This window comes from Osmia lignaria, chromosome 8 (assembly GCF_051020975.1).
Source record: "Osmia lignaria lignaria isolate PbOS001 chromosome 8, iyOsmLign1, whole genome shotgun sequence".
In the NCBI taxonomy this organism is placed as follows: Eukaryota; Metazoa; Arthropoda; class Insecta; order Hymenoptera; family Megachilidae; genus Osmia; species Osmia lignaria.
The window spans coordinates 11336782-11363706 of NC_135039.1; the positions used below are offsets into that span (position 1 = coordinate 11336782).

Genomic DNA, 26925 nt, shown 5'->3' on the forward strand with positions numbered 1-26925 from the left:
TTCGATTTTTCTAGAGCACGTTACGTACCCGCTTCGATACTCGTCACCTTCTACCTCATTTTATTGATTTGATAATTAAATTTTAACGTTTACGATTCTATGAAAATCATGAAGAGGATTTTTCTTAAAAACATGACAGAATGTTGAATGACAACAGCAGGATGTTCGAGTTTTCTCACATAATGGTTCGTATTTCTATTTATTTCAGGTTAGGAAAATTTAAACGTTATTTCTACAAAATTAATATAAATTACGTATATTTTTAATAAAATATTAATTAACATAGTATTTTCTTGGAGAAATTTAACATAAACGTATAAAATACAAATTTAAATAATTAGTTGAAATTAAAAGAGCTATTTGCTACAGTTATAATTAAAAGGAAATCGTCTATAATATGTACGATAAATCAATTTTATTATAGAAAAAGCAACAATTATTCGTAGAAATCAAAAATCGCGCTTGCTTGCCAGCGACACCTATCAGAACAATGATAAACAAGGTTGCTGTTTTACCTATAGCTTCAATTAAATGTCTCGAATGAACGAGGATCGTTTCAACCTATAATCTTTTTAATTCTAAATTATTCTTATCAACCGGCAAGCTTTGAAATGAAGGTTGGAATGATTGATAATAAACGGCGCCACAAATTTACTTTCGATGGCGCCACGATTCACATTTATTTAAACAACTGCTCATTATTATAAACTTAAACCCAATTAAATTTCATATTTCAGGATGCACAAATGTGAAAAACTTTTCAAATACGATGGAAAACACGAAATGTCCCGAAGTAAAATTTCGAATCTTGCCCAATTACGCGCCGTCGGGCCTCCGCGGTGCCACCAATCAGCGGCCGCGAGAGGTATCGGTGGCGCCACCAATCAGCAACTGCGGGAGACATGATGGCCGCTGAGATGGCGCTAGCTGATTGGTCGACGCGCAGTAGCATGGCAGCTTCCGTTCTGCAAAGTGTTTTCAAAGAGCAGGTGAGCGTTTCGTAGAGAGCGTCGCGACTCGTTGGACGTATCGACGGTGAAAAATCTTATTCCAGTGTTGTGACCCGGTGTGTGGCTGTGCGTGTGAGAGTGCGTCGAACATCACCGTTCGATTTCAGCCGGAAAAAGAAGAATCTCATTTTTTTTCCACTCGGTGTGAACTCGTGCAGGAACGATCGAGGTAAACTTCCTGCTGGGAATGTTGATGGACTCGCTTCTCGTTCAAGCATCCTGCCAAGAGGTGGGTAAGTTTTGTCGATCTTCTCGCCTCGTTACACGCCGTACCGCGTGCGTCGCTTCGTAACGGTCGTTTTTCAAACGGCTCGTAAATCCGGCCTGTGTCCGGAATTCTTTTACCTTAACGGCTTCGAACGACCGCCGCGGTTCTCTTCGAGTCCCGCTGCAAAGGACGAAAGCGGTACTGGCCGAGTGACATCTGCATCGGGTTGGACGTATCCACGAATGGCGGTGCTAATATCGATCCTGAAGTCTCCGCCGCGAGGCTGTCTCGCTTTCGAGGTCACCGGGACTTCAGTCGCAACCCTCACTCTCGATTTCTATATCTTTGTCCACGATTTTCCTTCACCGTCATTTACACACCCTTTTCTTCCCCTCCACGATGCCACTGGACGATAACCGGTAATGATTGCTAACATCCTGTCTCGTTATGGGAATAGGAAATAGCGATGAGTAAGGAATGTAAACCGTAACACTTGGAACTTAAAGCTGAGTACACATTCATCATTGTTTGAATTCCAACAGCCACCCCAGTGTTTGCACGGTATACAGTATATGTACAGTTCACTTGGAAAAATTGTGGCTTACATAGAATTATTTCAAATGGGATTTTATTGTAAGCGCAGGAAGAATTGTCTTCGGTAGAACTTTCGCTAGTTCCAAAGTTCCTTTTAGGCCTCTAGTGCCCTTTATACCGCAGTACGGTCCTCGACGGGGGAAGCCTTGGGGAAGAGGTTTACTGGTACAGTGACCTGGGTATATTGGAATTTTGGCGCATAGCTTACATAAGCGATCACGGAAATTGTCGAAAGTATGTCCTATTTACTGAGACGCAGGGACGAGCGTGGGGAATGCAGGCGTTCGATTCGAATCGTACAATATAATGCTTAACATCAACCTTGACCGTGGTGTTAATCCTTCCGTGACCGTTAAGCATCCTGTGTCGTAATTTTGAATGCCATTTCATGGAAGTAGGGAAGAAAGTTTATTCAGTCGTTTCACTACCAGTGAGAGATACCTCTCTTTTATATTTAATTTATTTTTCTCAAATTTAATTTATTTATATTAACTAAATTTATTAGTTAATAGTAGCTAAAAGGCAATAACTAATTAAAAAAAGAAAATTTAGTTAATAAATTAAGTTAATATTAGCTAATAAAATTTAGTTAGTAAATTAATTTAATATTAGAAAAAAAAAATTTAGTTAATAAATTAAGTTAATATTAGCTAACAATATTACTTAATATTAGCTAATATTTTTTTTTTTTAATAATTATTGCCTTTGAGATCATTGGTCCCTTCATTGCGAGAGAGAAATACTTTGGAAATGTACTTCCACTGTTAAAGTCTCTAATTACTGAATAACGTCAGAGGAAAAACAATATCTTGGTTGCAACACTGGTCCGTGTTTTATCCCGCATCTTTTTTCCGCTGAGCGACGTCGACGGTTGTTATTTATTATTTTCTATCCGTGTCCATTAATCGGTTCGGTTATTAAATCCCGGCGATGCTTTCTTATCAAGTGTCCCCGATTTTGTAACCCTTTTATCAACCATAAACAACGTCAGTTGTGATGAAACTAGAGAATTGATGCATCTACTGCGTTCATTAATTTTAATCTCAAACGGAATATTTATTTAAAGGGTATGGAAGAGGAAGGAGTGAGAGTGAGGAATGATTGACGAAAAGAAAAATTGATTTTCCCTGAGTGCAAGAGAGTCGGGGACTTTAAGCTTGAATCTCTAAAAAGTCGACCAAAGAAGGTTAGAGACGCATTATTTCGCAAGCGATTTTAAACTTGACCTTCGGTCGTTTTTCTTTCTACAAGTAGATATTTCAAGACAGTCATTTTGAAACTTGCAACTAAGTATGAATAATCTTATGACGTTAAATGATAAGAAGGAAGAATCGATAAGAAAGAATAATTGTAATATCAGCTTTAGGTTAGATTAAGCTTATTTTTTAAATTCGTATGCTGTTTTTTTATTTTGTACTTAAGAAGCTTATTATTCAGTGATATTAACCAGTAATGATAAATATAGCCTTCAATTAAACAAGCAGTGTTTTTGAAAATAGTATTTTTCTCGATGTCGAAATCTGTGTTGCTGTTTGTAAGCGATTACGATTATTTCGGCACTGATTTAATGCTTTTGTATCACACTTCACGATAAACATAGCAGACAATCGAGAAACCAACAAATCAATCTCGTCAATAGTCTCTCATTTCACCACTCGAATTTCTGCCTTTCAAATTCACCGGTCATTTCATCAAGATAAAAGCACCGAATAATTGCCTTTCAAATTCCTTTCTGCAAATTGAACGTGAATATTTTTATAAATTTTATATAATGTAACGTATAAACTGCACTTTACTATACAGTTTTAGGTTATGTTTTAGAAATCAATATTTGCCAATATTTCTTTTTCCAGTTACGCATTTTATTTCAGAATTTATAACTTTATAATCTAACCTTACAATTTTCAATTTCTACAGTTTTCATTTGCATGACTTATAACGATATTATCGGTTTTTCTTTTAATTGTATTAGTTTCCTAGAAGTTTATTTATCGCTTCTCGAAGAGCGTCCCGAAGGAAAATGGCGCTGCAGACCATCGGGCCCCAAATATATAGAGGTCCGTGGTCCGCCATCATTTGGGTGTAAATTTTTCCGCGGGAAAATTTGAATTTGTTATTCGTTCTTTTTCGATATATAGAAATTTTATCAATTAAAATTTACATTAACCTTTTTCTAAATTACTTTTAATATTAATATCTTCAAAATTAAGACATTTGAGAATTTCTGCTTCCCGTATTTCATTTTCCCTCGGGAAGCCTATCGTTCTCCGTGTTGTACGTGTATCGGATACGTTGTTGCGTCGAATGCACCGCATCGGCGCACTGGTTTTCTGCGCAAGTCGAAATTGTTTTTATTTTCCGTCTCTTATTCTCTCTATACAATCATTCACAATAAATAATGATTTATATAATTTCCTTTTATCGGATAACCTTCGGTCGATTTCATTCCTACCGGCGTTTTAGCGATATATCGATTTGCATTTTTACCGGTAGCGCCACGTGATCGATATTACCAAACTCCCGATAATCGAAGAGTTATGCAACATCGATCGATTGTCTGGAAATTGCGATAAGAAACTCTTTTGAATTCCAGTAATCTGGAACGATTGTAGGATAAGAAAATGAAACGACTAGATTTCTCAGCGATATCGTAATTAATTTTATCGACGAATATAATAATCATTTATCCGATGAGATTGCGAGTCAATAGCCTCTAGAAACTTGCGAAACACGTGTATCTTACTAGAGCAGCCGAAAATACTGCGACGCGATTTTCAGGCCGTTCTAATTCCGAGTTTCTACCTCCGCCATAAATTTGCCTCTAACGTCGCGTAAAGACTTCTAACAAAAAAATTCCTCTCTGTTAGAATAGAAAAAAAAGCCAACGTTTCTGCAGAGAATTATTTCCGTCTAACGTTTTTGTACGTATCAGCAAAGCGCAGACAGAATTCTTCATCTCTGTTGGACGATACACAACAGTGATTTGATGGCCAAGAAATACTGAATCCTTGCAGCTCCACAGAGGATCGATCGTTTGAATTTTAAATGGTAAAAGATAGCGTGTATATCAGCTTCCATTTCTGACGTCATTGCATAGGATCATTTATTTTCGATCAGGGCCGGCCCTAGGCCTAGGTAGACTAGGCGGCCCCTTAGGGCCCCCCAAGGTCCAGGGCTCCCATAAGACGATTTTGCAAGAATGCAAGAAGAATAATATTAATCTAAATTAGTTATGCAAGCTTTAATGTTAATTTTATAAATTTTATTTGAGGTACTTTTTTTTGTGACGGGGCCCTATTTTGGAGCTCAGGGCCGGCCCTGTTGAAAGGCCATATTGCAATTATTCTAAATCTAAAATTGCAATTATTAATAATGCTTTGAAAAGCAGGGCCGGCCCTGGGCCTAGGCAGATTAGGCGCCCCTTAGGGCCCCCATAAGACGATTTTGCAAAAATGCAAGAAGAATAATATTAATGTAAATTAGTTATGCAAGCTTTAATGTTAATTTTATAAATTTTATTTGAGGTACTTTTTTTTGTGAAGGGGCCCTATTTTGGAACCCGCCTCGGATTCCGAAATCTCAGGGCCGGCCCTGTTGAAAGGCCATATTACAATTATTCTAAATCTAAAATTGCAATTATTAATAATGCTTTGAAAAGCAGGGCCGGCCTTGGGCCTAGGCAGATTAGGCGCCCCTTAGGGCCCCCCAACGATTTTGCAAGAATGCAAGAAAAGTAATATTAATCTAAATTAGTTCTGCAAGTTTAATGTTAATTTTATAAATTTTAAAGAAAAAGGGGCCCTTTTTCGGACCCCCGAAATCTCAGGACCGCCCCTGTTTTCAATCAATTTTTAATTTATAAATTTTTATTTCAGAATCTCTGCTTCTAACCACACGTGTCTTATTTTTATACGAACCGCCGATTTGTTAGTTTAGAAAAATTTTCTGCCGTTTTTAAGTATCAGCTTCCCCGAAACGCATGGAATGTGTTAACGCATCTAGAAAATCGATGATCCGTTTATTTTTCTTTTCAAACGAAGACACTCGAAGATACAGTGCGTTCAGCGGAATCGCGCGGTAAAGCCATTTTGCTTTTTTATTCTTGTCAGAGTTTGCTCGACGGTTGACCTGGAAACTAGGGAAGCGTTATAATTTTTTTAAAATGCTATGCCACGTATTTTCCATCGAGCCTCTGCTCGAACAATGTTTTCCCTTGTTCTTGTAATCCTCGAGCGCAAGCTTTAGCGAGATTCATCCTCAGCGATTCGGCTCCTGTTCCCTTCGCATTGACCCAATTTCTGTGTCGCACACGCGAGGCCTGGATACGGGTATTATTATCCCAGCCCACTGTAAATCCATCCGATTCAGCCTCTGCTTACCTCTTCGATTATTTATTTTATTTTATCTCATCCGGGTATGCTTACCTGTTAGTTCGGTAAAAGTCAAGTTCCTCGGGTTTCCTGGTACAATCTTACAGCTATTATTAACCCTTTCGCTGCCACGGTGGTCCCATGGGACCTGTGACCACCACTAAATGTGCTATTGGCAAGATTGTACCGTTATTTTAATATATGCCATTATAAAATTTTTAATATAAAATGTAAAAAGTGTTTCACCCGTTTAGAAGCTAAATAAATAAATAATTAATAATAAATAAATTTATTAATAATTATTAATTAATAATAAATAAATTAATTTGTATTGTGGCCCACTGGTGCAAGTTGAAAAATTCGCGTGGCAGGGAAAGGGTTAAATTAATTCAGTTAGTAGTCACTTGGTCACAGAGTTGGTTCAATGTATATTATACGATTGGACAATTAAGTCATTTCGGACGAGATTCGCTGGAGGTTAGAATTTCGCTGACGCGTGATATACCAAGCTTCCTGTGTTACAGTTTTCCCCGTAAAGCGAGCCGGGAACCCCGTGTCCTCCTCCCAACGGTACGCGCGTAAACCTGCACCAGTTGCGTCGCGAGTCTCGCGGTGAGTCCACGTCAGTTACGCCTGGATCCCCGTCGAGGTAACATCTCTTGATTCCGACGAAATGATCCAGCCGTTCGTGCGTTATTCCCGCCACACGATCACGTGATCAAGATTCCACGAGCTTTTAAAAAGGTGACCCACCGTGCGCGTTATCCGAGTACACTTGGCGTCGCAGAACGAAGAAACGAATGAGGAAAGGAGAATGCATGAGAAGAGCATCGATACTTGTGAAGAGGTCAGCCGAGATAATATTCTTTTAAATTAATTTCATTATTTCGACGTTTCTCCGATTATCCTCTGTTTAGTATCCCACGTACGAGAGGCAGGAATGTTTTAACGCGGAGAAAGTGTTTTGGAAGACGTGAAAGTGATTGGTGACCGAATGGAATTTTGGATTTGTTAAGAGGAACGTTGTTGATCGTTTGGTTTCTTCGACAGAAACAATGTGATTTATGGTACACGTATGCGATACACGTAGCAATCCCCACCCAACCGTCACGGTAATTACTTATGATTGACTAATTGCATTCTGATTAGAATATAAGTCAACATTTGTTGGGCACTTATCGCTCGTTAGGATAGGAAACAATCGTTGGGCGCAATTTTCTGTCGAGGTGTTTGATATCCGACGCCGAAGGTTGGCAATGATATCGCCTTTTTATTGATCGTTTTTTTTTCCTACTTTAGAAACTTAACACTGTCCTCCTTTGTTTGATAGCTTGATGGAACATTTTCCATTAACTCTGTTGTTATAGGGTGCACAATTAGACAGGAAAAGTGACGTTTAGGAGGTACCATATTGAGATACGCTATGGCTTTTCAAAGATGTAGGAATTTGATAGGAGTATAATTATGCTTAATAGTTTACATAAAAGAGAATTTATTTTTCCATCGATTATTTACTCGGTTAGAATTGATACTGTTGTACGTCTAATATTCTGTTTTGCGTGATTCATTACGTAAACGTGTGATCTTGTTGTCGCCGAGATTATCCGTGACTGCGATCCATCGTTTCGTGATAGCTAGGCTAAAATTCCTTAACCGTATTAGACGGCCGTGGATGGGATACCTTTTAAGTACACCCCCGTTCAATGCTGGTCTAGTCGAATCTTAGCTCGGCTGCACACACTCGTGTCGAATTAGCCGCCGCTGCTTTCGTGGCCGTCCTTACACTTCTCAAAGACACCTGTTGCTTCTTTTCTCTTTTTCCTTTCCATCCAGCCACTTTGGAATCGGTTAACAATTCGCACCGATTAATTGGGAAAATCTTTGGAAAGGAATTATTCAGAGGCTGGAATCATAACTCTGACATTTATTATTCCCACACAGAGAAGGTCATGTATGATTGAATTTACATTTGTTAGACTTCATTTTGCTTATCTTCTTTAGCAAATTGAAAGTGGTTTTTAGAGGATTCTACTGTTTGCCTTTGGTCCCAAGAGGAATTTAATTTCTTCAGAAACAGGGCCGGCCCTGAGAAAAAGGGCCCCTTCACATATATGACATAAAAAAAAGTAGCTCAAATAAATTTTATAAAATTGATATTAACCCTTTCGCTACCATGGTAATCCCATGGGCCCGGTGCTTGCCTTTTCATTTGGGCCATGGTGACCACCATGAATTTGATAAACTGCGTCCAGGGCCCGCGGTGGTCACGGGTGACCAGCATTAAGAAAAATGTGCTATTGGCAAGATTGTACCGTTATTTTAATATATTTCCCAATTCTTTGCCATTATATAATTTTTAAAATGAAATTTGTATTGTGGCCCACTGGTGCAAGTTTAAAAATTCCCGTGGCAGCTAAAGAGTTCTTGCATTCTTGCAAAATCGTCTTATGAGGGCCCTGGACCTTGGGGGGCCCTAGGTCGCCTAGTCTGCCTAGGCCCAGGGCCGGCCCTGTTCAGAAATGTTGCTATTCTAAAAGGAAAAGGTTGTATGAATATCAAGGCTACCCTAATGGCATAGGTCAGATTAGGATCTTTTTATAATATCGACCTACTCTATCTAGTGACATTTGAGTTGAAAAATCCCCCAAACCCTTGGATGGTTAACATAACCTAGAAAAATGGTACACGTGACAGGAAATCCTTTGGGCGTCATCGCTATCTCTATTGATTGCACTCTCGTTGTTCTCTCAATGAGTCTGCCCTAATAAATCTAATCACATGGAAACGGCGAATACGATTGTTATCACCGTGGCGTCAACGCGTGGAAGAATTCGACGCCTCGTCGTGTTTAATTAGGATCGATGCTGCGAACAGGGACTAATGAACGTCGATAAACAACGTGACAACGATTACGTAACGCGGATCGTTGCAAAACGAGAAGAGCCGTTGCATGCAGGAAGTTACCCGGTCGGTCGACCGGTTGGCGGCCATGTCAAGGCACGTGCTCTCCGAGACGTAAAAATATCTGCTCTTGACAGTGATCGAGACCAAGCGGCGTCGGCGTCTAGAAGAATAAAAAGAAGGTACAGTAAAATCTCTCTAGTTGTCCATAAGCTGGAAAGTGAAAATGGACAATGTGGGCAGGATGGGCATAATTTGGACCATATGGACGAAAAAAAAATTCGCATTGGGGATGTTCCCTTGTACATAAAATAAAGTAAATATGCTATAAATTATATCGTGTTTGGTCTCATTTTAACCAGAAGAGTCTGGTTGATATTTTGAAAAAATCCGTGGGTAAAGAAAATTAATATTAAAAAAGTTAGTGTTTTATTATAAACTAACAAACTCTCGTTAAAGAAGCCGCGTCGCGTACCACGTGACTGACTGGAACGGACAGAGGACATAGGCGTCGGGTGAGAAATCCATAGGCGTAGGATGAAACCAACGGACACTGTCAGCAGAGCAACAAAACGGTCAACTAGAGAGAATTTACTTCATGTCCTGTTCGAATTTCACCGCATCCAACTGTTTCACGGCCTTTTTCATATGTGTTTATTTTTTTTTTTTTTTTTTTTTTTATTTTTTGTAGAGGAAATCAGTCGAAAACGTCGAACGTTACATAGAATTGCATAACTGAAGCGAGAGAATTGGAAGGCCATCGCCTGGCTGCCAGCAGAAAGTCAATGAAAAAGCGAGACACTTGCGCGGGGGAGGAGGGGGTTAAGAGAACGTTCTCTTCGTCGCGAGCGCGCGCTTCAGGAAGCTGCTTCAGTCTACTCGTGACTTTCGCTCGCGAAACGCACGCGGTTCATCGGTGACGTGTTCCCGTCTAGTCGGTTCAAATCCGACACGTGCGCGGCTCGCATACCGTTCCGTGTGATTTAACGCTCGCTCCTAACCTCGTTACGGGTTTTTTTTCACGCCCCATATTCGACCCACGACCACCGCCAGCATGCTGATCTCGCGAACCACGTGACACGGTTTTTCTATCACCCAGAAAGGATTCGCTTCTTCTGCTACTTTTTTGTCCAACGTTAGAAAGAGACTTATAACAATCGCCTCGTTATGGTACGTTTGTTCTACGTACTTTGCTCTGTGTTAAAATAATGATGCAATAATGTTTAACGACGAAATGTTTTGATTTGAATAATGGTGTCAGGGCGAGAGAGATGAGTTTTGGCTTCTCAAGGTCGGCTGCCATGATATTTATATAGTTTGTTCAATTTTAGTTTAGGTCTTATTTGCAGTGTACAATGTTTGGAAACCTTGAGCAGTCGAAAGTAATTAATCTACAATAGTAAGAGTACAGATAATTCTCTTCTCGAGTCATTGAACGGAAACTTTTCCTATCTGTGTATTTTAGAATTGATAGAGCCTTCTGTTTCTATAAATCACGACTGATAAGGAGGCTTAACTAACTTTCCAGTCGTTGGATTATCATTTTATTTCAGGGCTAGTTATGTGCGGCCCGATTAGTCGGGTCGGTTCGGAAAACATCGGGCGGGCTCGGGCGGGCGTCCGATAGACGCATGTATCGGACGGTCCGCCCGAGTCCGCCCGATTTTTTCCGAGCCCACCCGAGCTCGTAATATCAGGTACCCGCACATCCTTAATCAGGGCTATATTGTTTAAATATTCTATAATGTTGCTATGTTGCCATGTTGCCTCTAAGCCCCCCCGTTTGTTGTTATATAATATCAAGTTTCATAAGTATGAAAATCTTTCAATTGTTAATAAATTTTCTAGTAGCTTTGTTGATGAAAAGGACATCCGTAGCCAGAAGGCGAGCCTTATTTTTGGAACGGTTCTTTTTCTTGCCGGTGAAACCCAGCGACAACGGATCGGGTTATCGGCTTCGCAGAGCTGGCACGTTCACCGACTGGCTTATACGTATACACATGTATATCGTTACCGCATTATTTTCTGCGTCAAGTTCTCAAGCAGCTTGACCGTGAAAAGCGAGTATAGTGGTGTCAGGTTCGTTAGTGCCACGCGACCGATACGTGATCCCCCTATACATGCGGGGTGCTTGAGGATTTTATCAGATTCTGAGCTGGTTCACGGTAACGAGGATACTTCCCTCTTTCCTAATTTGTATCTCTCAAATTCTTCATTTGTATGCTACCAGCACCACAAATTGCCTACTCCTACATTTAAAGTAGGAATATTTCTGAAAATGGTTAATAATGTAATTAAATTGAAAAAATTAAAATATTTAAAAATAAATTTAAATTTAAATTAAAAATATTTAAATTTTGTTTAAAAAAATTAAAATAAAATAAGGATTATTTATATATATACCGCAGTTCGCCAGAGTCCATAACTGCGACGCGCAGGTTGGAAGATGGTGGGGGAACGCAGCGAGCTCTCTGCCAATCGCTTTCCACTTCGTTTGGGGGTATCGCCAATCAGGGCGAATATGCGTACTGGAGATGCGCGAAGAACGAAAACTGGTCTTTTCGCAGTTATGGACTCTGGTGAACTGCGGTACATGTGTAATTGATCCTAATGTTCTTAAATTGAATAAATTAAAGATTATGGGATCAAATATATTTGATCTGGGTCAATAGTTTAATTGGTTGTTGAGCTGTATACTTAATTAGCCAGGTATTTGTTAAACATATTACCCTGATTGGAAAAGTGTAAGCAAAATTGTTTCTCCAGCTATTGTTAGGTATGCATTCAAGATTACTCGAATACAAATTTATGAAACAAGAGGCAACATATGAAACAATTTTGATGGAGGATCAATTGGGCTATGTTGACGACCCTGCTATCGTGGACTTACGCAATATGATAGGAGGCTGTGCAAGCAAAGGCAACCTTTCTGCATTACATGATAAATAATATCGCTGATAACCCTGGATACTTGATTACATTAGCACCCGTTTATTATTCACATTTTTACACTGGTTATTATTCCAGCAATCGCTTTATCTATGACTCGTGATCGACGATATCTTAGTTACCAATGAATCATCAAAATAAAGAATAATGAATTTCTATACCTTTCACTTCATAACTATGGAAACATTGTAATGAGATTACTTAGGTTTTTCTGTTGAAAATGATACCAAATATGATCATGTTCAAATGGTACTAACACTTTGGGTGCCACATCACCCACATATGGGTGGTATTAACACTTTGGGTGCCACATGACCCATATATGGGTGAATTCCTATACCTTTCATTTCATAACTATGGAACCATTGTAATCAGATTACTTAGGTTTTTCTGTTGAAAATAATACCAAATATGATCATGTTCAAGTGGTATTAACACTTTGGGCGCCACATCACCCACATATGGGTGAATTCCTATTGAATTTCAATAGAAATCCATCACTCAATATTAGGAATTCTTTGACTTACTTAATTGGAAATACTGCTATTAGATACTTGAAATTATTAAAGTAATACTCAATGTTAAACTCAGTCTTTTGCGAAGGGCCATCAGGAAGTAATTATTTCAGAGTAGGGTGCGAATGCATTTGATTGAATATCTTGAGAACTAGAAAAATCGATGTAAATTACAAAATTATGTAAGGGTACAACTGTGTAAATGGATTACAGAAAGCTCCACTTGTCTGTAAAATGTAATGCAACGCCATTCGTGGAACGTCTTTCATCATTAACATTAAGAAGAATTTTCATTTTCAAGAAGTCTGTTGCAAAATTAATTTCACTCCAGAGGAAGGAGAGATTTTGTGACAGAATAAATTATTTACTCTTGCTTTATTCACTGGTATTAATTTGATGATTTGTTTGCTTTCCAGGGTTCCGGATATCTAAAGCGTGCGAACACTGAACGGCTCCATGAAATATTTAATCAGGTAAACAATTGTCTGAGTTAAGCCTTTATCAATCACAGTGTTGCACGGTACAGGTGGATGTTAGAGAAAGGATCAGGAATAATAAACATTTTATTGGATGTATTACAGTACGCCTCACAAAAGAAGAATGGCGAGAGGTTTATGACCCCGTCTGACTTCGTACGAAGTTACCTTGGACTCTTCACGAATCCCGATTACAATTCTGATTCCGTTAATTTGCTCGCCGGTATCGTTGATACCAGTAAAGATGGGTTTGTATCCAGTTTCATTTTAATTAGAGTATTCTTCCTTTCACCGATTGAACGTTCATCGTTTAGTTTAGTTTTCATTTGAAGCTTGCTAATTATATCGTTAAAACTTGCAGGCTCATATCATTCCCTGAGTTCCAAGCATTCGAAGGGCTGCTCTGCGTGCCAGATGCTTTGTACAAGACAGCCTTTCAGTTGTTCGACACTAATGGAAATGGAATGGTTGCGTTTGGTGAGCAGAACTTTCATTCAAACTTTGCCCATTTAATTAACCCGAAGAGGAGATCGTTAATTCTTTCTCCCTGCAGACGAGTTCGTTGAGGTGATGCTGAAAACTGAGCTGCATCAAAGGATGCCCTTCGACATGGAAAGCAGTTTGATCAAACTTTATTTTGGAAAGGATAAGAAGAGGTTGATCAACTATGCCGAGTTCAGTCAATTCTTGCATGTACGTTAATGTTTATTCTGATAAAAGTAATTGCTCATCTTTTTAAATATTTTAAGTAACGTCTGTCAGGGTCCAAAGATCCTTTAGCAATGCTTAATCACCGTTTCCCCTAGGACTTCCACGAGGAGTACGCAACGGAGGCTTTCAAGAAATTCGACAAAGACTGTCAGGGATTCATCTCGGCGCTGGATTTCCAAGACATCATGATCAGCATCAAGAGCCACTTGCTAACCAAGGACGTCAGAGACAACTTGGTCGCTGTACGTTATTGATTCCGTCACTGCTTTTCTTAACACTAAATATTCAAAAATGGCGAAGTTACCCCTTGGGGTCTTTTTCAAAAATCGGTACAAACGAAAGTGAAGGTGGTACAAATGGGTACAAACGATTAGGAAACAGCACCCGCAAGAAGATTTAAAAAATCTTCAAAAATGGCGAAGTAACTTCTGGGGGGCTTTTTCAAAAATCGGTACAAACGAACTCCTATGGGTACAAACAAAAGTGAAGGTGGTACAAATGGGTACAAACGATTAGGAAACAGCACCCGCAAGAAGATTTGAAAAATCGTCAAAAATGGCGAAGTAACTTCTGGGGGGCTTTTTCAAAAATCGGTACAAACGAACTCCTATGGGTACAAACGAAAGTGAAGGTGGTATAAACGGGTACAAACGACTAGGAAACAGCACCCGCAAGAAGATTTTAAAAATCTTCAAAAATGGCGAAGTAACTTCTGGGGGGCTTTTTCAAAAATCGGTACAAACGAACTCCTATGGGTACAAACGAAAGTGAAGGTGGTACAAATGGGTACAAACGATTAGGAAACAGCACCCGCAAGAAGATTTAAAAAATCTTCAAAAATGGCGAAGTAACTTCTGGGGGGCTTTTTCAAAAATCGGTACAAACGAACTCCTATGGGTACAAACAAAAGTGAAGGTGGTACAAATGGGTACAAACGATTAGGAAACAGCACCCGCAAGAAGATTTGAAAAATCGTCAAAAATGGCGAAGTAACTTCTGGGGGGCTTTTTCAAAAATCGGTACAAACGAACTCCTATGGGTACAAACGAAAGTGAAGGTGGTATAAACGGGTACAAACGACTAGGAAACAGCACCCGCAAGAAGATTTTAAAAATCTTCAAAAATGGCGAAGTAACTTCTGGGGGGCTTTTTCAAAAATCGGTACAAACGAACTCCTATGGGTACAAACGAAAGTGAAGGTGGTACAAATGGGTACAAACGATTAGGAAACAGCACCCGCAAGAAGATTTAAAAAATCTTCAAAAATGGCGAAGTAACTTCTGGGGGGCTTTTTCAAAAATCGGTACAAACGAACTCCTATGGGTACAAACAAAAGTGAAGGTGGTACAAATGGGTACAAACGATTAGGAAATAGCACCCGCAAGAAGATTTGAAAAATCTTAAAAAATGGCGAAGTAACTTCTGGGGGGCTTTTTCAAAAATCGGTACAAACGAACTCCTATGGGTACAAACGAAAGTGAAGGTGGTACAAACGGGTACAAACGACTAGGAAACAGCACCCGCAAGAAGATTTGAGAAATTTTCAAAAATGACGAAGTTACCCCTTGGGGTTTGTTTCAGAAATCAGTAAAAACCAACCCCTTGGGGTACAAACGGAAATGAAGGTGGTACAAAGGGGTACAAACGTTTCTTTTTTTTATGGCGTTAAAAGAAATAAAAAATGTTAAAGTGGGGTGCTACGGTATTTTTACCCCCTTATATCTTTTCACCCCTTAAGGTACAAACGAAAATACAGTAAAAGCTGTATATATGCAACGAAAGATGGGCTGGATATATGCAACATCCCTATCCCCTCCACTTTGGGGGGATCCCCCTAAGCGAACCGAGACGCTCGACGAGGAAGCCGTGTAATACGATGCGAACCGTTATATCGGTGTGACTAATACTAATTCAATGATAAAACTTTTTTATTTTTAACTTTTTCTTAATGAAACTTTTACTAACGCATTTGTGAGATTTTTCTGATTAAAATGATACCAAACATAAGGCAGGCCGTACAGCAAAGATGCATCAAACACGCAACATGCAACACGTCGCATTTTGTGTACGAACGTAGAATAGGTATCGCGGCTGAATACAAACGATGTGTACGGACGCAGAATCGACACCTCGACTGGATATATGCAACATTAAATGCCCAGAATCGACACCTCGGCTGGATATATGAAACATTAAATACCCAAAATCGACACCCCGGTGGATATATGCAACGTTTGGGGAAACTTCCGAAAGGCCCCATCACCCCAGGACAACGAAACTTCGGATTTATAGTAATTGAGGGACGAGAAATCGAATGAGATCATTTTCAGAACTAGCAAATAAACCGTTCCCGAGATATACAGGGTATTCTAAAAGTGCGGAAACCCCCTATTGTCTTGATAAGAACGCATTTCCACGCAAAATGACTAACCTAACCCTAACCCTGACCCTAACCCTAACCTAGGTTAGGTTAGTCATTTTCCGTGAAAATGCGTTCTTATCGAGGTAATAGGGGGTTTCCGCACTTTTAAAATACCCTGTATACCTCGAGAACGGTTTATTTGCCAGTTCTAAAAATGGTCCCATCGATTTCTCGTCCCTCAATTACTATAAATCCGAAGTTTGGTTGTCTTGGGGTGATGGGGCCTTTCGGAAGTACACCCCAACGTTAAATGCCCAGAATCGACACCTCGGCTGGATATATGCAACGTCTGGGTCCCAATGTTTGTTGCATATATCCAGCTTTTACTGTAATATAAGTGATGGATTCTTATTGAAATTCAATAGGAGGCGCTCAAAGTGTTAAAGAACAAGAAATCAATAAATTCAATAAATTACAGGCCGCTAGTACTGGACAGAGCGGGCGTAAAGTGAGCTTTCCTTACTTCATGGCGTTCAATTCTCTGTTGAATAACATGGAGCTCATCAAACGTATTTATCTAAACGCTACTAACGGCCATAGATACGAGGAGGTTACCAAAGGTATATGTTCACGAATAATACAGGGTGTTAAAAAATTCCCTGAAGACCTCTTCACCGTTGGATAAATCATGAAAAATCGAAGTGGAAAGTTCTGTAGCATTTTTCGTGATCTATCCAGCGGTGAAGAGCAGCCCTGTCCAAGTAGGGGAATTCACTCCTGGAACACATGTTTTGGGTCCACTTCCAACGCTGCTCCTTCAAGTAAGATGGGACGGTTCCGACTACCGTTTCTCCGTCTTTCCTAGCGGTGGTACTGTCTCCTCGGAGAGATGGTAGTCGGAAACGTCCCATCTTACTTGAAGGAGCAGCGTTGGAAAGGGAACCGAAACATGTGTTCCAGGAGTGGATTCCCCTACTCGGACAGGCCTGCCATAGGGCATAGGGCTTACCTACTTGTATGACCATCCATGGGGCCTACAGTTTAGAGCCTTCCACTACAACTCCCAGCGCCCTTAAGAATTATCTACTTGTCTGACCACCTATGGCACAATCCCCAATCTGCTGGTCTGACCACTACAGAGTGATCCTCTAGCTAGGGGACACAAAGGAACACTGGCGACAATGGACCCCTTGACCGCACCATAAAGAGGTCCGTATTGTCACGTGCCAGCGGGGACCTACCCGGGACGAGTCGACCCTGTGTGTCTTCATGGTGCGGTCAAGGGATTCATTGTCGCCAGTTCCTTTGTGTCCCCTAGCGAGAGGATCACCCTGTATAAGACCTACATCCCAGGATCTACAACTAAAACCCCCAGTCCCCACAGGGTAGGCCTGTCCAAGTAGGGGAATCCACTCCTGGAACACATGTTTCGGTTCCCTTTCCAACGCTGCTCCTTCAACTAAGATGGGACGGTTCCGGCTACCATCTCTCCGTCTTTCCTAGCGGCGGTATTGTCTCCTCGGAGAGATGGTACTCGGAACCGTCCCATCTTACTTGAAGGAGCAGCGTTGGAAGGGGACCCAAAACATATGTTCCAGGAGTGGATTCCCCTACTTGGACAGGCCTGGTGTAGAGGTGTTCAGGGAATTTTTGAACACCCTGTAGATGAAATTGTCTAATGAAAAATAAGTGAAACGGTTCGTGGCAATGATTTTCTTTTTTAGAAACGTTCCTTCATTCCGCACAAATGATGTCGCAGATCACTCCACTGGAGGTGGACATTCTTTTTCAACTATGCGACCTGCTCCATCAGACTGGGTGAGTATCTCTGACCTTGAAACGCCAAGCTGTTCTCCTCGACATAGGACTGTTCGATCGAACAGGAAGGTCACGTGGAACCGAGAACAATAATCAAGCTGTGAGCAGAAAAATATTTGCGGTATCAGGGACCGATAATCGAGCGCGATAACTAATCTTCCACGTTGACCTGGTGAACGAGAAGCAAAGCGAGAAATGAAAAAAAAAAAAAAATGTCGCATGAGTAGAGAATGCTATCGTTGCACCAGCCAGCACACGCATCATCGTCATCATCCAAATAATCGAGTGTTCGCATTCTTATCAAAGGAAGATGGAGAGCTCCCCTTCCCGCCCCTTCATTTGTTTTTTTGTTTATATTTTTTTTTTTTTAAATCTCCTCCTGTGTTTGCTATACCAAAAGAAAACTTTCCATTATTCTTTCCGATCTTCAGCGAGCGCCAACTAAAGTTCCCATCATTGAATATATTTGTTTACGTGTTTACGCTGCCTGGATCAGATCTACAGAAGATGACGAGGCAGATTCGCGGCTTGGGTGCGTCTTTGTATTACAAGAATAATCACCGTGCTATGAATTTGTTATAACGCATACGCTGGCCTCGCGCGAAAGCAATGGGACCTTTTCTCTGAAACGCCGCAGAGCAGAGAATTTGGGAAATAAAAATAATTCAAAGAGAATTAACACGTTCAACGCCATAGGGGTCAACGGTGACCGGCCCTAAATAATTAAAAGAAAACAATAGAGTAACATTATTTTAAGTAATATTGGTATGGTACAAATAAATATGAAAATTAATTATTACTATTCTTAGTAGTTTCACTATGGGGCTCAACGTGTTAAGGACTGTGAAGGAAAGAGGGGGAATCACATTCTTTTCTAAATTCCACGTATGCTGTCTTTTGGAAGGAAAATTCCCATTTCTTTTGCCAATGTATTTGTCTGTACATAAACGATAATGCCACTTGTCTCACCTACTTTCTTCAGCATCTATCTTAGGACGATGGTATTTGCAAACATTTGCACACCATGGGCACTAACGATATTTCCATTTGTCCCGTTTTCAATGCTATGACATATTTAAGATTATGCGTGTTAAGGAAACTTTATTGGCAGGATATATTTATAGAATCGCTCGAAGCAGTGCCATCAACGTTATTTGTTATCCTTCATAACAACCACCTCTCCACCTCTTCTTCTTCTTCTTCTTCTATTTCTTTTTTTTTTTTCATTCTGAATAAGGCAACCGCCTCGCCATTACATAAACCCCTCAAAGTTTCTTCTTTAAAAAAAAAAAAAAAAAACAAATTGCTTTTTTTAACGTCGCGACAGCAACGACCTACGTATTGAGCACGCATTTTCTCGGGTTTCAGGAAAATTGTATACAATGATCTCGTGGCTATTACACCCGAGCAGTATTTCAAGCAAATAACAAAACGCCTTGCCGAGATAAAGGCGGTGTCGGTAAGTGTGGTGACAAGAAGATTGTTGAAGCCGGTCAGATGGCACCAGATTTAACCTGGGAACAATGTAACAAACAATTACCAGACTGTGTGTCGGATACGTTGTTCAATATAGACAGTATTCTTCTATTTCAGAGACCCGAAGATCGTGGTGTCGTCGTCCAGATACTCGAGAGTGGATACCGATTTGTCCTTGGATCTATCGGAGGAGGTACGTTAGCTGTTTCTCTTATCGACATTAACGATTTTCTCTTTACAGCCAGGCAAATGACTTCGGCTACTTGTTTGAATAAATAAATGATATATTGTGTCTTGATCCTTGGATGGAGCTACTGAATTGGATGTTGGTCCATGCTTGTGGGGGATGGTTGCACAAGATGCCTCAAAGAAGATGTGCACTATTTCCTTTCCATGAATTTTTTAAATATAATTCTTTTATTGGGTATGCAAAGAAACTGAAAATTGTAAATGTTATTGTGTACATCATTGTTGAGGCAGCTTGTATTTTGGCACAAAGATCAACATCTGGAGCGAGACTCCCTGTGACGAAGGTACAGTTAAAAGTAAACCATTAGACGAATAATGTTTTCTTTAGCGGTTGGCGCCACAGCCGTCTACCCGATTGATCTGGTGAAGACGAGGATGCAGAACCAAAGGACCGGGTCACTTGTCGGCGAGCTGATGTACAGAAACAGCTTTGATTGCTGCAAAAAGGTTGGAATCGAAAAGTCTCGCCATGAAACACTGTCTGCATTGTTAATCATGAAGTTGGTGTCTTGCGTTTGACAGGTTATACGGCATGAAGGTTTCTTCGGTCTTTACAGAGGTTTGATACCTCAGCTGATGGGCGTGGCACCTGAGAAGGCCATCAAGTTGACTGTCAATGATTTTGTCAGAGATAAGTTCATGGATAAGAACGGCAATCTACCTCTTTATGGGGAAATTCTATCTGGTGCTTGTGTAAGTCTCTTCGACTCTAAGGAAAGAATGTGTAATTTATTATAAAAGTAGAATTCTAGTGATATTCAGGAAGGTTATTTGATCTTTTAGGCAGGAGGCTCTCAGGTGATATTCACAAATCCCTTGGAAATAGTTAAAATCCGGCTGCAGGTGGCTGGAGAGATAGCAGGGGGGGCTAAAGTCAGAGCATGGACTGTGGTTAAAGAATTAGGTCTTTTTGGTTTGTATAAAGTGAGTAGTGGCAAGGTGTATCTCAAGCAGGATCAACTAAACCATATTACTACTAATGTCACTTCTGTTTCATTTCAGGGTGCAAGAGCTTGTTTCTTAAGAGACGTTCCATTTAGTGCAATTTATTTCCCAATGTATGCCCACTTGAAGACACGATTAGCAGACGAAGGAGGTTACAACACCCCTCTGTCTCTTCTTGCTTCTGGTGCTATCGCTGGTGTACCTGCAGCAGCGCTGGTCACTCCTGCAGATGTGATAAAAACAAGGCTACAAGTAATATCTCCATCTTCCCTTTCAATTATCTCATTCTTGTATATTCTCTAATTAACGTGTTATATTTTAGGTGGTAGCCAGACAGGGTCAAACAACGTACAACGGTTTACTGGATTGCGCGAAGAAGATCTTCAAGGAAGAAGGTCCCAGGGCATTCTGGAAAGGAGCCACAGGTATAAAATTCAATTCCTATGTTTCATTTGACTATTTCTTTCTTCTATCATATTTGGAGAAATAGAAAGCTCCTAGGGTGTGTGATATTTATTTTAAGTTCTCACATACAAAAGAAAGTTAGTAATACATTTATGATTTGGTCGATTGCATGGGCTGGGGTCGTACCCTGGCCGCATCTTTCGACCTATTCTTTCTCCCCAATATGACCTGGTGACTTGCTTCTGAGTGAGTACATCTTTATCTCTCTGCCTGCCACATAATAATCCGTGATGTTTCAGTTTACCCTTTGTTCTACGTTTTGTCTCTCATAACGTTGTGTTCCTTTCAATCAAAGAGGTTTTCACTGTTTTTGTTTTAAAACAGACCCTGTTGGTCCGAACAGCATATTACATCGCACGGTTTATCCTCACGTAACTTACATGTTTATTCATTTCTTATTATTTGCAACTAATAGTTGTTCAAACTCTATCGCTAGGACGAAGAGTGTCTCATAGTTTGAATGAAAGATATCATCTTGTCGAATAATTTCATATGTGCACTTCTGGGCATAGATGGTTTAAGAGGTTCAATAAAGCCCTGAATTAAGGTTCGGGCATTCTCTGCTGCCCCCAAGCCCTCAGGGCACAGTTTGGCCCAGCTGTGATTTAAAAGGTGAATGATGGGAGGTGTCTCTATAGCTCTCCTTAATCAACAGAGGCCATCTATGCTCGTGGATGTACAGGTCATAATTAAAATCATAATATTAATTCTTACCAAGAGTGATTAAATGTTGAAATTCAAATCTTTATTCAGACAAAGAACACGAAGTATTGTGTGAAAGTGTTTAAGATCAAACTATTGATTTTATTTACTTTCTTTTCCTCTATTTTACAGCCCGAGTATTTAGATCGTCACCCCAGTTTGGCGTGACCCTCTTCACCTACGAGCTTTTGCAGAGGCTCTTCGTGGTCGACTTCGGAGGATCGTAAGTAGTACATTCAAGATCAATTTCATCATTTTCAATCGTCTTAACAAACTATCTGCTAACCGCACTTTGTCCAAATTATGGTGTGTCTGCGTGTGGGTGGTTTATCATGCAAATCTAATGGGTTGTGTGTCGGTGATCTGAACTGTTTATTTTTATATTTTCTCATTGACGAACTGTCTTTTTGTTTGTCTTTGACGCATATTAATCGTATACACGTTTATCCATTCCGGTTATAAATATTGTGTGATTAATTTGCATGCAAATTAAAAAATGATTTGGAACCGTTTATTTTCTTGGTAAGTACATCTTGTGCTTTCTCTTCCTTTGTTTTTTGTGTTCAATATTTGTCTTCGATTTTTCTTCTCGTTTCAACTCATCCGCCTGTGTGATTTTTTGCAGTAGCTTGCCTCATTTCCTAAATCTGTTCCATTCGGAGACACGGTATCAACACCTTTTGCCTACCTATCAAAAAGAAATATAATTGGAATTTATGGTTGTGGTATTTAAAATATTACAGTCATTTTTAACTCCTTGGCTGGTAAGGCTTTCTTATCATTCAAGTATTACGTTAAGGGCAGAAGGTGTCAGGGATCCTTTAAGAATTCACCCAGGAGATTGGTCAAATATCATCCGCCAAATCGCTTGCATCCGCATGAGATAGCCTGTTTTTCATTGAAAGAAAGAGAGTATGAGATCACTGAACGTGTGCCTGGTTGTTTCCAGTCGACCCTCCGGGTCCGAGCACAGGGTGCCGGCGACAGGAGTTGCGGAAGAGATCCGTTCGACGAACCCGGACCACATAGGCGGTTACCAAGTAGCGTTACCCATCTTCAACGGTATCGAAACAAAGTTCGGTCTCTATCTACCCAGGTTCCAAACCGGTACACACGAAAAGTAACGCTCGTCGAGTTAGCTTCCGCTAGAAAATTAAGCTTGTAGCGACAGACAACCCCATCGACAGAACTGCGTATCCAGTCGCTGAGTGTACTCAACCGACTGTCCAAGACCAACGAGGTACGAGCTCCACAGAACCTACCGACCTAGCCAAACCTGGTGAAAACTTATTTCAAATCGGGTCTTCAACCGTTATCGTTGAAGCAAACCGAATCTCCCAGGCCCAAGTCCGGGGTAACCCTCTTAGGACACCTGACCTTCGAGGTTCTATAGCGTATCTGAACATTCGACGAATAAATAACAGCATCATCTTCCTGGAAGCAACAGAGAACAGTAGGAGAAATGAAACATCTAAAAAAGAAATTGGGAATTGGAAGGAATCAGACGAGTTCCTTGAAGAAGATGAGGCTCAGATTTTCTGAAGCGAGCATATGGGATAGAGTATCGCTAACGCGCACAACCTCTTCCGGTGACGATCCTCCATCGAGGCCACCGTGATGGAACGACAGAAGAGGAATAGTAACACAGGGTTTAGACAAGTTACACCCGGTGCTGTCCAGGGGGAATCTCTTCTGTAGCTAGAGGCACACAGTCTGCGAATAAAAATTGGATGTATATTTATAATCCTCGTCAGGAGGGAATTCGGGAGGCTCTCCTTATCTCGCGAGGCCTTCTACCGCCTGCTTCTAACTTCATTAATCATTGTACATGATGGACAGAAATATATGAATAGCGGAAAGAAGTGAGGATGCAGGTGTATCGAATAAAGGGTAATTGGATGTTAGAGCCAATCAGAGGCAAGATGCGCAGAATGAGAACTCGTCGTCAGGGGGGTACAATAGGATGTAGCTTAAGTTTTTCTTAGTTAAATTAAGTACAGTGTAGGGGGGAGGAGTGTTTCTCCCTGGGTTTCCTTGAGTAATCCTACAATTTTTCCATGGCTCTCCTAAAGCCATTGATGAGACACTCCTTTCCCCTAACTGCACCTTTAGTCAATGGAAGCCTACGTTGCCCCAAGGTGTACATCCTCTCACGATGAGGACTATAGTACTAAGAGAGAACCCAATGGAACGTGTACATAGTAGGAGGACCACAAAGGGGTCGTGGACAGCACTGAGTCAAGATTGAGACAGGGAACACTTAAAGATATTATTGAATATTCTCAATAGCCTCTTTAATCTTACGTTTACCGATCTGCGCAAGTGTGGAGCTCGACAAGAAGCAGACGTTAATCTTCTTTGTACACGTAGGAACACCTTTCATTAACGACCCTATTCTGCCTCACCTTTTACACTCGACTTCAATTAGCTTATCAATTATACATTGCTTCTTGCTTCAGCTGAATATTGGCGTGTTCTCCTATTTCTTTAGACACGTAAGGGTGAAAGAAATTGGTCCGAAATTTTGAAGCGTTGCTTTGCCGCTGGCACCTTACTTTTTCTACTTTTTATATGCGGTCGAAACTGAAGCTTGTTTGTACGCGGTTCCCCCGAGAGTTTACACTATTTTTGTAGCTTTGTATTCGATGGTAGACAAGCCTCAATTTTTCCATAGAATTTCGCTTCGGAGATTTCCATTAACCTTTTCTTTTTACTCTCCTAGTCGCTTTCCAATTCTCTGTCCTTTGGTTCTGTATAGGTACAGTATCGGGTATAGTGAACCTTTCTAGGGTAAATGGCGGTGTACAGTGTCGAGCATCGAGAACCTTCCTAGGGTAAATGGCGGTGTACATTGTCGAGCATGGAGAACTCTCCTAGGGAATTTGTTGCTTATTAAAGAATTTTTTTATTCATCAAAAATTTGTTAATGTTATCATTGAAAAATGAAATTCTTTAATAGGGAAAAATTAGATTCTTTCGTTGAAATTTAAAGTCAGGTTTTTCGATCATCAAATATGATTTTTCAGTAATTCTGGTGGATTTGATTTCGTACACAGGGTCTGGATTAAGTCTGGGGTGTATATTTATATAAAGCGAAGAACGAAGTGGGAGTTTAGGGGTGGGCTGAAAGCCCCTTGGATATCAATTGAACCATCCTGATCATAGTTCGATGTATATACATATGTTGCATATGTAAAATATATTTAATTAGCCCGTGTACATATATATATGCGACTGGCGAATGCGAACGCTGCATATAACCCGGTTGTGATCGACGTAAAGAATCTGGCCAGTTTAACGTTTCAGTCCATTTAGTAAAATTAAACCTAATCTTTGCTTTTGCGCTAACTGTAGTTCGTTAATCAAAGTCGAACAGCGGGATACCTCGTGGATAAGCGTTCGCATTTTGTTCAAAAAAGGAAATATATTTAAAAAGAAAAAAAATATTCAGAAATCCGTCGTGGGCATTCGCAGCTCAATAAACACATTTGGTTTTTATACATAAACACATATACACGATTTTTCTCAATAATTGTTGCACCGATCCTCTATTTCAAGCTCCTGGGCAACTCTGCCCGGGGGGAGGGGCAACTCTGCCCGAGGGGCAACCTCGATTGCCCTTAGGTCCCAGGGCAGCTATACCAGAAGCCAATAAGAAAAGCTGTTTATTTTCTTTTTAAGACACTTTATTTCGCTCAAGGGCCATCGAGTTGCTCAGGGCCACCGCTCTATTTCATTGTTTAAAGTGTTAGTACGACTCGTCCTTAACTAAACGTTATAAGAATCTGAATTATCTCGCAGGCTGGCTTGTGATAAGTAAGAAAAAGAAAAATTAGAACAGGAGGAATTTCAGACACGCATTTTCCAAGGAATTGAATTCAATTTCGTTGATAATAGTAGGGTTAACCTCGGTCTCTTATTTTCAGGAATTAAAATTTCAAATTTAATTAGCTCGAGGGTTTCTTCAACCGGCCTAAAGAGAATTACTCGGTTACCGGTATCCGCGGATGAAAAATCAGCGTTTCTGAAGGCAGCCTGTTCTTATAGGGTTAGATTTTATCCTTTCTCAAACGAAGATCGAGATTCCCGCCGAAATATGCAAGGTGTCTCCAAAAATCAGTGGATACTTTCGTGAAACGATGAATGAAAGTCAGTGTGAAATTAAATTTTAATTATCACATTTCAATTCCCCTTCGAGAATTTCGATCTACGTTCACAGGCACACGGATTATTTCGCCTGTTTACGACCACTCGGTTAGCGGGAGACCTAACGCAGAAGACAATGGCTATGCGATTGCACAAAAGAAGAAACAGAAAAAATATAAACATACCAAAACTAAATTAAGGTTAAATCTATTTTATGAAGCACTCTGAACGTGGAAATCTATTACGTGTAATAATAACATCAATCCTTTCGCTGTGACTTGAAAGCAACAGCAGCTATGTACAGTGGGCTCACGTTATATCGCCACGGATGGCGCTGTAGGAGCGGAAAATCTTGCAAGTTTCCATTTGAAAGGTGGGGGGGGGGGGGATATAGAAGTACATCATCATTGTAAAATATGATGGGGGGGGGGGCATTAGGAGGTCAAATCCCTCGCGTGGCAATATAACGAGAGTCTGCCGTAGTTAACTACACGTATATGTACGGTTTCAAGAGGCTATCGTTTCGGGATTTATATATACGTGATCCTCAGCGAAAGGATTGTTAAGGGAGGGATAGATAAGGGTTAAAATTAAGCTCGTTTCCGTGATCGAACGTCTCATATCCGTTCGGCGCACAGTCGACAGAAGAAATCTGAGAATCTAGGGAAAAGAATAATATTAAAAGGATAAATATAAGGCAGGTATTTCTTGGCCAATTGACGAATCGACGTTCTACTGATCTGTGATCATTGCGTGTCAGATTCTGGACGGCTGAGCCGCGGAAGGCCGATTTAGTTAGACGATTTTCAATTCGAATTCTTACGAACTACTCTCGGTCGTAATAATCTTTGATAAACTTAGTTTTACCTCATTGCGAATTGTAAAGATATATATTATATATAATTGTAAATCAAAAGAAAAACAGACAAAAAAAGATATGAAAGAAAATACCTAATTGTGAATAACACCTAAGTTGTTGTGCATATATTTTAAAATAAGAATAAATATTATTTAAGAGATTCATCTCG

The 26925-nt window shown here is 40.3% G+C and overlaps 1 protein-coding gene across 7 annotated transcripts; it reads left to right on the forward strand.

Moving 5' to 3' along the window:
* Positions 1–23: 23 nt before the first annotated feature.
* aralar1 (calcium-binding mitochondrial carrier protein Aralar1) lies at positions 24–26920 on the forward strand. Of its 7 annotated transcripts, XM_034334456.2 has the most exons (21): positions 3422–3557; positions 5688–5889; positions 6707–7029; positions 7100–7294; positions 12964–13020; positions 13129–13271; positions 13385–13500; positions 13577–13716; positions 13830–13976; positions 16575–16716; positions 17821–17914; positions 18411–18446; positions 19283–19373; positions 19508–19583; positions 19968–20086; positions 20162–20332; positions 20423–20563; positions 20642–20836; positions 20907–21009; positions 21884–21974; positions 22701–26920. In XM_034334456.2, the coding sequence occupies exons 4-21, from the start codon at positions 7247–7249 to the stop codon at positions 22873–22875; spliced, it is 2085 nt and encodes a 694-aa protein (XP_034190347.1). In that variant the 5' UTR covers positions 3422–3557; positions 5688–5889; positions 6707–7029; positions 7100–7246; the 3' UTR covers positions 22876–26920. The 7 variants fall into 7 exon arrangements, with proteins under 7 accessions (XP_076545640.1, XP_076545637.1, XP_034190347.1 ...); XM_076689525.1 differs by lacking the exons at positions 3422–3557; positions 5688–5889; positions 6707–7029; positions 7100–7294 and adding exons at positions 24–185; positions 738–1243; XM_076689522.1 differs by lacking the exons at positions 3422–3557; positions 5688–5889; positions 6707–7029; positions 7100–7294 and adding exons at positions 24–185; positions 738–1239.
* Positions 26921–26925: the final 5 nt, after the last annotated feature.

Coding starts and splice junctions, on each gene's coding strand:
- aralar1 (XM_034334456.2), top strand. CDS start 7,247: ATGGTACACGTATGCGATACACGTAGCAATCCCCACCCAACCGTCACG. Junction 20,087..20,161: donor GCTTTGATTGCTGCAAAAAG/GTTGGAATCGAA, acceptor TGCGTTTGACAG/GTTATACGGCATGAAGGTTT. Junction 20,564..20,641: donor GTCTTTTTGGTTTGTATAAA/GTGAGTAGTGGC, acceptor GTTTCATTTCAG/GGTGCAAGAGCTTGTTTCTT.